Below are 14,612 nucleotides of genomic sequence, written 5' to 3' on the forward strand. Positions count from 1 at the left end.
AAAGAATACTCATCTTGTAAATGATTGGGTCGTACTGCATGTTAAGCAGTCATGCCAATAAAGCCCAGTAAACTAAGAGGGAAAAAAGGAAAGAGAAAAAGAAAGAAGAAACATAAAAGAAGAAGAGATATAAAGTGAGAGACAATAAGACTGTCAATTGTAACTGCTTTGGCAATATGGAAAGCAGTAAGGCCAAAAAAGCACACTGAACTGAGACAGAAAGAAGGAAGGAAGGATGAAAGAGAATGAGTCTTATAACTGTCTTGGCAATAATGCAGTCACGCTGAACTGAGTGACAGAAAAGAACAGAAAGAAAGAAAATGACATCTTGTAAAATTTTTCTTTTGAATAAAGAAAAAATGAAAGAAAAATAGATACAAAATGAAAGAGAATAAGTCTGTCATCTTGGTAATGCTTTGGCAATACAGGATGTAAAGCAGTCATACCAAAAAGCACACTGAACTGAGAGAGGAAGGAAGGAAGGAAGGAAGGAAGGAAGAAGGAAGAAGAAGAAGAAGAGAGAGAGAAAATATATCTGATCTTGTAATTGCTTTGGCAATATGTAATGCATGGCATGACAGTAAAGTCCACTAAAATGAAAACTAAACTGAAGAAGAAGAAGAAGGAGAGATAGAGATAGATGGAGATATAGAGAGAGAGGCAAACACACATTCCAAACCATTTTATTCATTAACACAGAAGAATGACAGCTGGACCAGCAAATAAACTAATGCTATTTTTCCTCATATGAGTTCTAAACTTCACCAAAAGGAGTTAAACAAAATACACAACACTGCTTATAACATGTCTATGTTCCTTTAATTATCAAATGATAATGAGATGACAAGAATCTTCATAACAATCACACAGAATATTAAAGCAAGTAAAAAATTAAGACACACTTAAGGGTACAATCATTCTGAAGATGATTCAATCAAACTACAAGGAGGCATTTTAACTTAGACTAAACGTCTTATTTAAAGCTGAAATTCATTTTGATTTAACAAGTAAGTTGAAGAAACTACTGTTTGTTCCCAGCTTAACTCAGTCACATTCCTACTCTATCATTTCAAGGCTAGCTGGCACATTAAACGCTTCCTTGACAAAAACTCTTTATCTGTGCGTGTGATTTCAGCGACTACAAAGTTGCAAAGATACACAAAGAGCAGCGTCAGCTTTCAGCTGCAGAAAACAAAAGTGAACATACAAGCCCATCTGTGGATGGTTAAAACTTTACCTGCTTGGGACAGGAAAACTATTACTGAAACAGACATGATGATTACAAAAAACTACACAGCAGACCTTGACAAAATATTACTAGACCAACAATGTTCTATCTATATCTTTACTTGAGTAGAAGTACAAAAGTACTTGCTTGTGAATGTACTTAATTGCATAAGTAAAATTTACTGTGTAATATTTTTGTGATTTTCAACTCTGTTGTCATATCTGCAGTTACACGCTTCCCTATAGAACTCATCAATCAAAACATATAACAATATCTACACTAACTCACAGTACTCCTGATACAGTGTATTCAATCTAACTTAAGGACAGATATATTACCCTGATATACTGATCATGATCAATTGTCATGATAATGTTTCATGAACGTCCTGTACTTATCAACTGACCAACTGCCTACTTCATTAAAAAGAGATTTAAGTGGCTGAGCTGTGCAGGGTTTCGCCATATGTTTGAAACCCAATGATGCTGGAAGTCCATGAGAGCATAACTAGCTCTGTTTAACTGGATGCATAGAAAGATACAAAGAACAAAAAAAAAGTTAATTATAGATTTGACAGCATTGTTTTAAATGTGGCACTGCTGGCATCTGTCTCACAATGGTGGATCACTTTTATTGGGATACATCAACATAGCAACCTATGCTGCACACCTAACCTGCTCCAGGGCTGGTTCAGTTTGGGATTTTGGATCATAAACAGCTCTTCAACCAATCACCGACTGGCAGAGGTGGATTCCACTGGTACTTTTTTTTATTTGTGACATTTGTGCCATCAAGCACATTTTTTTTTGCAAAAGAAACAAATCATACTACATAGATATGAAGGACTAAAAGAAATTATTACTGCAATACGCAAACACAGTGGCAGTGCTTTTATACTGCTATAAGTGCTTTACTTTTTTTACATATATGCAAATTTCTTCTTGCTTCTTTGAGAAACAAGGTGCTCAATTCCTCCTCATGTTTCTTGTGATTGGTTGTTCATCATAAACGTGATGCTTTCATGTGCACACGCACAAAGATTAATCATAGCTGGAGTATCTAAACCTGAGCTGACAGGGGAGGTTGCTGCCTTCATAAAATGAGTTTAATTTCCATTTTTTAGGTTTTGTGAAGCTGAAACTTAGTCGGGAATCCTGTCTAAGGTTAAACTTGCTTCGTGAGAAAGAACCCTGGAGTACTGTGTCTGTTCCAACTTACAAACCAACAACAAATGAGAGCCAACATTGTAATGGGAATAAAAGAAAAGCATTTCTTTGTATAACAATGATTTCCAAATAGCACTGTGAACTTAACTTCCAGAAGCCACACCAGTAAAACCCCAAGCTTTATATTTGCATGGTCAGAATAAACTCAACTTACATGTACACTCAGAAACTAAGAAACAGCTCAGGTTTTTACATGAATTTGAATGTCACATGTGGCATCTCAGCCAAAGTTTAAGTGAATGAAAACCCTCACTGGTTCCACAGCAGGACAATGTAGAGCATTAGGGTCAAACTGGGTTCCTTCTGGGCCACAGTTCTGCAGAGTTTAGTACTCTGCCTCATTAAACAAAGCCTTCATGACCTTAACTCAAAGGCCCCATATCTAGGGTGAGGCCAAACAGTTCTGAAAACCATTCCAGTGGCACAGTTCAATGACGTAGCTATTCACTGATTTGTTCTATGTTTATGTCGGTATTGTGCCACCACACTCTTTGTTATTCAGGTCTCTTCAGTTTCTCTGTAATCTATTGTTTTTTCTTATTCAATCCATCTAATCTTTTTCAATCCATCATTTATAAATATCATCAATTAACCAACAATTGCTAAACGTTCAACAGTGCTGCTACTACGATAGAGGAGCTGGTTAGCATCGGCGGAGCATGCTAACAGCACTGCTCACTACAGAACAGGTTCAATTCTGGCTACCTGAAGAATCACTGACACAAGTTTAAATGACAGTGAGTCAAATCTGAGGGAGTGATGTTGAACGGCTGGAGCTGCAACGACAGAAAGCTGAAATTAAAAGTGTTCTGTGTGGATCTGTATGTTACGTGGCTCCTCTCCAAGTTAGCAGCACTCCTAATTAGCATTCAAAGGTTTTTCTTGGCTGCATCTTTAGCTTTGAGACACAGCTAGTATCTCTGCAAACCCAGTTCGACACCCCAGATATACAGGGTCCAAGGCAAGGAGATAGTTTGAAGGGTTTCAACAATTCAGCAAGAATTTTTGGTCTCTTCAGTCTGTCTGTACTCTTTTGTTTTCTCTCCTTCTCTAAGTGCACTCTGTGCTCATCATTATTCACAGCTGCTCGTACGGTCATAAATTGGCCGTTGGTGTGTCTGTGACTCTGCGTCCTTTTCCCGCTATAGGCCGATCTCTCTCCTCCCACAGAGTGACCCCGTCACATGCACAGATCTGTTTAGGGTTCTGAAACAGTCCTGCAGAACGAGCGATGATTCCACACGCCAGCCTAAAGACAGAGAGAGAGAGAGATAGGGAGGGAGAGAGAGAGGGAGAGAAAGGGAGAGAGAGAGAGAGAGAGAGAGAGGGAGAGAAAGGGAGAGAGAGAGAGAGAGAGAGAGCACTTATAAATAATGTATAAGTAACCTCTTTTCTTTTTTTTTTTTGTACTCAACCTTTTGTCTTCAAATTGGTCTCCTCATGCACCTGTAACTACTGCTGCAAGGTCGGAAAATTATTAAGGAATGGTGGCAAAAATCCTAGTCAACATAATGAGACACAGTAGCGATCTCTGGAGTCAATACAAAATGGATCCAGTTTAAAATGTTACGCTACTGAGCCAGACTATGTTGGTGTTGCTAATCTAAACAGGTTTGAAAGGGCAACAAGAATTTGCCATTATTGTAATATTAGCTTGATTACATGGCAAAGAACAACATCCGATCTGCCAATGTATATATGCAAAAGTTTGGGCACCCCTGGTCAAATAACATTTTATCATTAGTACACATTGTCTGCAGAAAATACACTTCTGCACTTTTTAATGCACATTTACTGTTTAATTGCTGAATTTAATATATGGGTAAAAACAAGTTATGGCACAATTTATTATTTACGTTTTTTTTCCAACATGTTTAACTTAATAAATAAATAAATAAAAAAAATTACACTGCAATTTGCAGAAAAATACCACATATAAGTGTGTTCTCTGTAGAAGATGTGAACTTTTTTTCACCTAGAAAATAAAAAAAAACATGTCCTTTGGCCAGGGGTGCCCAAACTTTTGCATATGTCTGTAGAAGTGGTGGACAGCTTTCGCCCGCTTGGATAAGATATTAAAAACTATGGATCCTTTAGTGCTGGACAAGACTTTTGAGAGTGTGTTTGAGGGCACAAAAACAAACAAGTGGATTCTTGACCAAATCAAGTCTCACCTCCCACTTGAACCCCAGATAAACAGAGTGACGCTCTAATTTTGGACAGATTCTGAGAAGAACCAATTCACTGGAAAAGACAATTATGCTTGGAACATTTGAATGTAAAAGACAAATAAGACAACCAGCTACAAGATAGATGGAGACAATCAGAGCCAAGCATTTGTAAATGTTATTAAATATTTCAAATTTTGAGTTATTAAATACTATAAATTCTATACTGTAATGATCTATTTATAATACATGTTTGCTGCTGTAATGATCTATTTATAATAACTTTTGTCAAGTTATCTACCTCAAGATGTGATCACCAAATATGAGATATTCTGGTTAAATTATAACTTCATTCTCAATATTTTACAGATTTCTCAGTCATAATGGAATCATTAGCTCAGTTTATCATTTTGGGCATCATTTTGAAAACACTGACAGACACAGATACAGAATCTATAGCCACAAAATTTCATGCAGTTTAGGCAAATGAAAACTGTGGCCTGTGGTCAGCTGAGATTTCACTACACACAACAGTTCATCCACATCATTGCATGTGTCTACAGCGGCTCCACTGCCACGGTGGTGGTTTTACATAAAGAATGAACAGCCACCTTTTGTATCAGTTAAACAGTAGAAATCTAGTCATGGTGGTCGTTGTGTAGGCCTGTGTGCTGTAACTGTTTCAAACTGTTCCTCCCACCTCTGTCCTGAGTTTCCTGTTTGTCTGGACAGCGGGTGATTTCCTCGGCCAAGGTCATCTTCCCCAGAATCCACCACCAGTGAGCGACCAATCACATCCCACACCTGTCAGAGCCAGTGTGAGTGAAAGATGCATGAGACACTGAAGAAAATACTTTTGTATCATCAATGAGGAAAATAGGGCACAGAAGAAGAAAGACTTAAAACAATTTTAATCACAAGGACTTCTGTATTATCCTGCACTCCAACACACCGCACATCAGAGCTGATCTTATCTTCACACTGGGTTAAAGACGACAGCAGGAAATGATGTCATTACGGAATAAAAAGGGTCATGAATGGAGGAAGCAGAGGAAATATCTGTTGTATAATAGGCAATTAAAGAGATATGAGATTCTCAAATAGGGATGAAACGGTTACGTTTTAATGATAGACTACAAAAATTCAGATTATAATCACATTGTTCCAAATGCGAGAGGGTGGCGCTAAACTGCTGTAAGTCGAATAGGCAGATATATGTAAATGGGCTGGTTTTCATGACATAACAAGAACAAAAAAGTCAAGAGTCTGTTTTTTGCAGCTCATTTTCCATATATGGACTGGGGAGTGAATGGTATGATTTAAAACTTTAACAGCATCAAACTCTTTTAGTCAAAAAAGTGAGGAAAATTTGGTTTTCCATGATATGGGCCCTGTAATGTACTTTCAAATATGCATATAAATATGTTCATAAATGTTATGTACTTTGTTCTATTGCTGAACTGTTTAAATAGTTACAATCTGAACAGTAAATGTTAGTAGTGTCTGATCATTTCATATTTATTTAAACTGTAGTTGATGAAGAATTAGGTAACACTTTGTTTGGATAGTCCACTTTAGATGCTTTGTAGATACTTACATTACTTTTAATTTACATTGAATTAAATATCAACTAAATTGACCATAATCTTCTTTAACTCTAAACCTGGCTCTAATCCTAACCCTAACATTAACCTCAACTCAAAACCTAAACCCAACCCTCACCCTGGTCCTAGCCCTAACCCTAGTCCAAATCCTAACCCCAACCCCACCACTGTTTAGAATCAAATGTGTTTCACAGATAGTTTGTTAACAATTTGAACATCTGCAGATAATCTATAGGGGACTATCCAAATAAAATGACAGCAAGAATTATAAAAGGTTCAATAAAAAACCAACATAGTACCAGAGGTGCATTTGATTGAGCTTTTTAGATTATTTTCAGTTTATTTTCTAGTCAACCTGACACTAAAACTGACCTTTGTTAGCCTAGTCATGTCCAAAATTCATGACAAAATTCTTCTTTTCTCATCATCCTCCATCAAAACTTTTGCACTGCCTCTACGTCTTCTGATTTTTAATTTACACCACTGTGTACTAGCGGGTGGGGGAAAAATGATATTAACCAATAGTATCATGTTTCATTTCCACCTCCCACCACCCTGACCTACCCATCATCACGATAAACTCTAACCCTAGCTAGTTCAGAGACCCTCCATGTTAAGAGTTTTTCATGCCAAAATAGATCATGATTAATACCACAGTAATAACAAATACCATGATCCTTCTGGCCACTGATATCATGATGTGAAATCCCTGATCTCAGTGCAGTTGTTTATTTGTATACAGATGACAGCATAAGCTAAAACATGCCTGTCATCAAGAATAAATAATATTCATCTGTAATGAAGTACTGACTTTGAAACCTGTACAGTGCAGACTCAGCTTTATATATAAGTTACCTTTAGCTGGGAGTCTTCCAGTCGGAATGTGGCTCTGCCATCTGATCCTGCCTGGACATTACCCAGGTCACCCACATGCTGCTCAAGAGACACAACACAAGCTATTAGAGCATATATTTATCCATCAATTTATAAGTAATTTCAACATATTTCAAACTGTGTTAACCAATTTCCCACCAACTAGAAACCCTAATATATATGGGGGAATTCCACTTTTAACCCTCAGAAGTTAGAATTTTTGGAGACACTAACCACAACATGTTGTATATTATTTCTCACCTATAACTTCTAGCCTATAATATCTATTCCGATTTTAGATATTTACAACCTAATGCATTACAACCTAATGCATTAGTAGAGATAGTAGAGAAAACTGTACAAAATCATCACTTATAGGGTTTTTTTTTTGTTGGGAGGTGTCTGTCCCAAACTCTAACCCCTAACTTTCAACTTGTGAAAATAACAGTATTTTTAGATATTTTTCAATGTTATTTTTTTAATGTTTAGATTTGTCATTAGTTTAATTTATAAACAAAACATTTTGTTTAAAAATTGCTGTTGCACGATTTCATGCCACTACCAAAACAAGAAGAGTCCACAGGTGGAGCTATATTTCAGCCACACCACTGCATTTTAGAGCAGGAAGTGAGACTGCATCCCTGTCCCTCATGGCCACACAGTGAGAAGTTAGAGCCCATTGTTCTGAAGTAAACGTGTCCCAAAGTCTGAAACTCAATGTGTAACATTAAGAATTGTCTCTACAGAATTGTTTTAATGAAAAATATTATGATTTTATGTGTGTACAGCTGTTCAAATCTGTGTTTATTAGTAATGTACTGGCTAGCATTTTTGAGTTATGCTCAAAATTAGCTAATCGTCTTTAGTAATGATGCTCTTTAAATGTGCCTGAACTCATGACATTAGCAAACAGCACTGCATGAAGTTCTGCTAAAATTTCACTGAGTCAAAAGTAACTATACCCTCTCTGTGTCCTCCGGGCCTCCGTGTTGTTTTCCAAAGGGGTTATAGTGCTCTCCACAGCTGTGGGAGAGAGAGAGAGAGAGAAAGAGAGAGAGAGAGAGAGAGAGAGAGAGAGAGAGAGAGAGAGAGAGAGAGAGAGAGAGAGAGAGAGAGACAAAAAGGACAGAAGGGGACTTGTGTCTTTCTTGCATACATTCTAAAGGCCACTGAGATAATCAGCACAGTTCCAGTTTCCCATCAATGTTCTCAGTCATGCGTGGTCCACATGATGGAATGTTTGCATTCACATGACTTTAGAGAGAGTAACTGTGTCAGATTCTCAGTCATGGCTGAAGAACATGTCGTGCTAATACACTATTTCTAACAAGGGTATTCAAGGACTTCAAATGTATGTATGATTTCCACATGAAAAAAATATCAACATCAACACAAACTTGTTCTTCTCTTACAAACATCAGTCAGTTCAATGGCTAATTATCAAACCCTCAAGACTAGATAACTAAACATAGACTAGATAACTAAACATCAACAGTAAGTGATGACAAGGTAGGACACTTTATCCAATAGTCCTCAGCACTGATGGTTCACTTCTCATTCTCAGTCTAAGATAAAAGCAGTTATTCTACCTCATGCAGTCCTGTGTGAGATCTCCGAGTTCATGTACATGCAGCCCATGTGCTCCGGGCTCCAACCCGTCAATTGTCCCGTCAATCAAACAGCGATCCTTTGACAGCTGCAGGAATCGAACCACACCCTGCACTCGCCCCACCCCACTCAGCATCGCCACAGCAGCGCCCAGATCTGACATGCACACACAGAATACAGTGAGCTTGGTGCCTTGTTCTAACTTCAGGAACAGGAATTTAATTAACAGAACTCTCACCTCAAATGTACTTGATCTGCCAACTAGGCCAGCCACAATCATGAAATTTTTACTGGCAATTAATTGCCATTAAAATAATTGCAATTGCCCAGCTGCCCACTATGTGTCTCAATAAAGGCATTTCATTTACAAGTATTTACTTACTTTGTTTCATTTACATGCATTTGCCTCAACTCCAATGATGAAAACATACCCAGTTCACATAGTTTGCTGCGATGTAAACACATGACAATAAAAGCTAACATACACCGATCAGGCATAACATTATGATCCTTGTTTCTATGCTCATTGTCCATTTTATCAGCTCCACTTACTGTATAGGTGCACTTTGTAGTTCTACAATTACAGACTGTAGTCCATCTGTTTCTCTGCATTTGTGACCCCCATGGACCCTCACAGAGCAGGTACTATTTGGGTGGTGGATCATTCTCAGCACTGTAGTAACACTGATGTGGTGGTGGTGTGTTAGTGTGTGTTGTGCTGGTACGAGTGGATCAGACACAGCAGTGCTGCTGGAGTTTTTAAACACCTCAGTGTCACTGCTGGACTGAGAATAGTCCACCAACCAAAAATATCCAGCCAACAGCTTCCTGTGGGCAGCGTCCTGTGACCACTGATGAAGTACTAGAGGATGACCAACACAACCTGTGCAGCAGCAGATGAGCTATCCTCTCTGACTTTACAAGGTGGACTGACAAGGTAGGAGTGTCTAATAGAGTGGACAGTGAGTGGACACAGTGTTTAAAAACTCCAGCAGCACTGCTGTGTCTGATCCACTCGTACCAGCACAACACACACTAACACACCACCACCACCACGTCAGTGTTACTGCAGTGCTGAGAATGATCCACCACCCAAATAGTACCTGCTCTGTGAGGGTCCATGGGGGTCCTGACCACTGAAGAACAGGGTAAAAGGGGGCTAACAAAGTATGCAGAGAAACAGATGGACTACAGTCTGTAATTGTAGAACTACAAAGTGCATCTATATAGTAAGTGGAGCTGATAAAATGCACAATGAGTGTAGAAACAAGGAGGTGGTCATAATGTTGTGCATGATCAGTGTATGTGGAAAACAATCATCATCAAGCAATTTTGTGACCAGCCTGCTGCCAAGACTGTCCTTTAGTTTTACACTGAAGCTATGAAGCTAAAGTAGCTTACAAGTAATGAAAGCTTACAGCTTCATAAACTGCACAGAGCTGTCTGAGTTGTTAAGTAATCTCAATAATCTTGCTGATGTAGTTTCTGATACTGTATGATATTCTGTTATCTATAAAAGTGGACAAAAGTATAAATCAGTAGCAGCCATACTGAAGTCTGATTTTTTTGTCACTTGTTAGCTAAATCAGCCTCATAACTCCAGTGCAAAACTAAAGAAGGACACTTAAAAAACATTAACATGTCTTAGCTGATCTACTACATTTGGAGTAATGGGGACAATGGCGTAAATGAGGTTTCTAGGTAAACAGAGATGGACCTGGTTCTGATCCGCCCATTCCCTTCAGTACGGCTCTCCTGCCTGTGCTCTCTATCAGCCCTTGAACCTCCTGAGTGCTCAGAGACGTCTCCACCAGGACCTCCTCCCGAGACAGGTCAATCTGTACCGAATGCACTCCTGTAAACACAGACAAACACACACATACACTAACATTCAAAACAGCGAAAGCACCTCACTGTGTATACAATAATAACTTGTAGATTTACATATTATTAGTCACATATTAAAATATATTTTTAAATGACGTATTAAATATTTAAAGTATTCTGGGGAAAAAAATATAAGATATTATATGATTATAAAAACACTGTAATAATATATACAAGACTGTGCAACTGTCAGAGACCATCATTCATTTATTTAACTTCTAGTCAGAAGAACCATTAAGTTATAAATTTTTCAGTGTCAGGAAAAAAGCAGAAAAACTATATTTAACAAAAAAATGAAATAAGATGGCTCAGTAATTATAAATACTATAAATATTATAAATACAGGGTGATTCAAAAGATTCATCCGATTTCAAAGCGCTATATTTTTTACAACCATGAGGCGCCTAGGAACCAATCACATATCAATTGAATGCTCAATCGAGTATGGGATGAATTTGACTATGGCGTTGATGTTGTCTGTACAGCTGGAGGAGGTCATAATGAGCACTTGTAAAATTACATAATAAACTTTATGCTCACTTAAACCATTTACAATTTACTGCATTGTTCTGTAATGATTTACAAGTGAAAAAATCATTTTGAAATCAGAATAATCCTTCTGAATCACCCTGTATTATATTTTTCAGTATTTATTTTTTCCACTCTTTAACTTTATCACAGTTCTAATTTTTTCAACAAAATCTGCAGGGATATTTTTCCACACTTCCAAAGTTCAGTCTTAGAGGTTTGTTGCATTTTCTGCTTCTCACAGTCCAAACAATCCCAAACACATTCAGTGATGTTGAGGTCTGGACTCTGGGGTGGTCAGTCCATTGATCTGAGAACACCAGCAGCTTCTTTGTTTGATTTGCAAATTTTCTTCTTTTTGGTTCTCAGGCTTCTTGACAGCTACACATCCTTTCAGACTCATAATGCTTGTACTGATGACTTTTCTTGCAGTAGAAACATGAGTGGAGCTTGATTTTCTCCTTTCTCTCTAAGATGAAAGCCTCAAGTACTGTTTATCTGATGCTGACCGTCTTGGTGGTCTACCAGGTCATGTGCGGTTGTGAGGAGTCCCATTCTCTCTATATTTTAAAATTTATTTTAGTATTGGAAACTCCTGTTTTTTTTTTGCTTTTCATTTTCTCCTTCTTTACACATGCGTATTTTCTTATATCTTATCTCTTCAGAAACACCTCTTGGAAAATGAGTAACACAATAGCTGTTTTAAATGGAAATTAAATAAATAAAGGATAGCCTCCAGACTTCTGCAAAGTAGTGTACAATAAAATGTTTGTCACCTTATATGCCTTAAGATTTTTCCAGCACTTTTGAACTATGACAGAGGATGATCGTCTTATTACAACTTAACTTTTCATGTTGTACTCCTCACTCAGTCATTTTAGAATCGTCCACAGTTCTGTTCATCATTCTTTAAACATCCATAACTTCTTTCTTTTTTAATCCCTACTAATTATTCAAAACCTATACATTGTACAGCTCGAATATTACACTCATTTTATCAATTTATTTATTGTCAAACTTTTTATTACCATTATAATAATACTTATTATTATTATTATTATTATTATTATTTAAAAGATTTACACCAAACTGTTGAACACCGGTGTGTTATTACATTTGTAAAGCACAGGCATTCGCACAAATGTAAGTGTTTCCAAATCTGTCTAATACATAGCCTAAACCCACAATGACCCAAATACTAATTCTAACACTTGATTCATTCAAGCACTTATTTGGAGCTGTGACTGTGAACATTTGTGACTTGTTTTTGTGCTCATTTGCATATTGCAGGCTTTAGTATTACAAAGGCCAATATTGGCAAATCATACACAAGTTCCAAACAGAAAGCACACAAAAAGAGAGACAATCACTGAATCCCACACGGCTATTTAATTACACTATATTGGTCATGAAATACTGGCCCCTGCACCCAAACCATGTCTGTCATTTGGGGTTCAGTCAGATTCCAACTGGACATATATTCACTGTTTAGGTGTAGAAACCATTGTTTTATGACTTACATAGTGCACTATACAGAGAACAGGGATCCATCTGTTTCCATCCATGTTTCACCCAGCCAGACCTAGCTTTAGTGAACACTCTGCTTACCGGGCTGTTTCTCCAGTGCCCCTTTCACTGCATTAACACAGCTTTCACATGTCATCTGCACCGCAAACTCAAGCTGTGAGGGTGAAAGAATGAGGATAGATTATCAGCAACTGTCCCGCCAGATAGCCGCACTGTGTATTACCAGGTCTGATGTATATGCATGTTGATGACGCACAGCTGGACGTGCCAAAGTAAAGAATATTATCGGTTGAACCAGAGACCAAAACTTATATTCTTGCATGCCAACATGGTGAGGATATATGACGATATCAGAATCCTATCAATATTGGAAGATATTTGTTTAAAAAAACTGTCATGAACAGATGTTTAGATTTAACTGATATTTCAAACTGATATTTGATGATATATTTATTGTACTCCAGAAGAGCAGACTGTTTAGGTGATGCTGAACTGCTGTGTTAAAACATGCATTTTATTCATTTAACCCTGCAGAAAAATTATATTTCTTTGTAATGCTAATCTACGTGGATCCAGTACCAATTTCTGCTTTTTATAAATGAAGGGTTTTGTAATAAAATGTGTTAAATGCCACTTTGAAGATTTTTCTTTCTTTTTTTCCATGATATACATTGCTGGGAGCAGGATTTACATATACAACAAACCTCAATGCTAGACTAAGATTAATACCACCTTTACTGGAGAGTCTAAAATACGTTTCTGTTCAAACCTCTCCTCCCCTTACAGAAGAGTAACTTGCATTTCACATGTTCACAAGTAAACACGTGAAAATGTGAACAGTATGCCATCACGTGACAATGTGAATAACGCAATCACATGTGACAGTGAATAATGCGATCACATCTGACAATGTTATTCAGTTACATTCAGAGGCATCAGAATGTAACTGAATAATATGATCACGTGACATATGAATGCTACCACATGTGACGTGAATAATGTGATCACATGTGACATAATATGAATGCCATCACGTGACACAATGTGAATGTGATCACATCTGATATATGAAAGCTATCACGACATAATGTAAATGTGATCAAATGTGACACAATATGAATGCAGTCACATGACATGAATACATGATCACATGTGACAATGTGAATGTGAACACACGTAAAATAATGTAAATACGTGATCACATGTGACGTGATCACGTGACATTGTGCATAATATGCGCTCACATGTAACAATGTAAATGTGATCACATAGGACATATGAATGCCATCACATGTGACACAATGTGAATAATGTGATCACCTTGACATATGAAAGCTATCACATGACGTGAATGTGATCAAATGTGACACAATATGAATGCAGTCACATGACGTGAATACATGATCACGTGACAATGTGAACGTGATCTCGTAACATAACGTAAATATATGTGATCACGTGACATTGTGCATAATATGCGATCACATGTAACATAATGCAAATGTGATCACACATGACATAATATGAATATGTGATCACATGTGACATAATATGAACATGTGATCGTTCACATTATATCTGAGGTGTCAGAATGTTACCGCTGCACCATTTAAGGTGGAACGGGAAAATTAGAACAAGAAGCGGGGGAACAGGACGCCGATGTCGACGTTGTAGACTAAACTAACTCGCAGCTAATTCAACAAGAGCTCAAAGTCCGGGCTGTGACGCTGCTGCTGTTCTGAAAAGAGTCTCCACAACGTAACGTTAACGTCTTAATCTGATCCGCCTTTTACTGAAAGCCCCGCATTTACACAGCACATTAACCACATCTCTGTTCAACTGACACAGAGAAAGAAAACTCACTTTAGCCGCTCGATCCGTTTCCATCTTTACTGACACACCTGAGGGACACGCTCAGCGCCGTGAAGCAAAGCGCAGCCTGTTTCAAAACAACGCAAACTTT

The 14,612-nt window shown here is 37.7% G+C and overlaps 1 protein-coding gene across 1 annotated transcript; it reads right to left on the reverse strand.

Annotated features, from left to right (window-relative positions):
• Positions 1–1,123: 1,123 nt before the first annotated feature.
• Positions 1,124–14,608, reverse strand: LOC118801733 (copper chaperone for superoxide dismutase). The gene is made up of 8 exons (XM_036562096.1): positions 14,513–14,608; positions 12,731–12,803; positions 10,425–10,562; positions 8,689–8,863; positions 8,062–8,122; positions 7,082–7,159; positions 5,323–5,426; positions 1,124–3,703 (listed from the first exon to the last, which is right to left on the reverse strand). The coding sequence occupies exons 1-8, from the start codon at positions 14,534–14,536 to the stop codon at positions 3,550–3,552; spliced, it is 807 nt and encodes a 268-aa protein (XP_036417989.1). The 5' UTR covers positions 14,537–14,608; the 3' UTR covers positions 1,124–3,549.
• Positions 14,609–14,612: the final 4 nt, after the last annotated feature.

Source organism: Colossoma macropomum, unplaced genomic scaffold (assembly GCF_904425465.1).
Source record: "Colossoma macropomum unplaced genomic scaffold, Colossoma_macropomum, whole genome shotgun sequence".
NCBI lineage: Eukaryota > Metazoa > Chordata > Actinopteri > Characiformes > Serrasalmidae > Colossoma > Colossoma macropomum.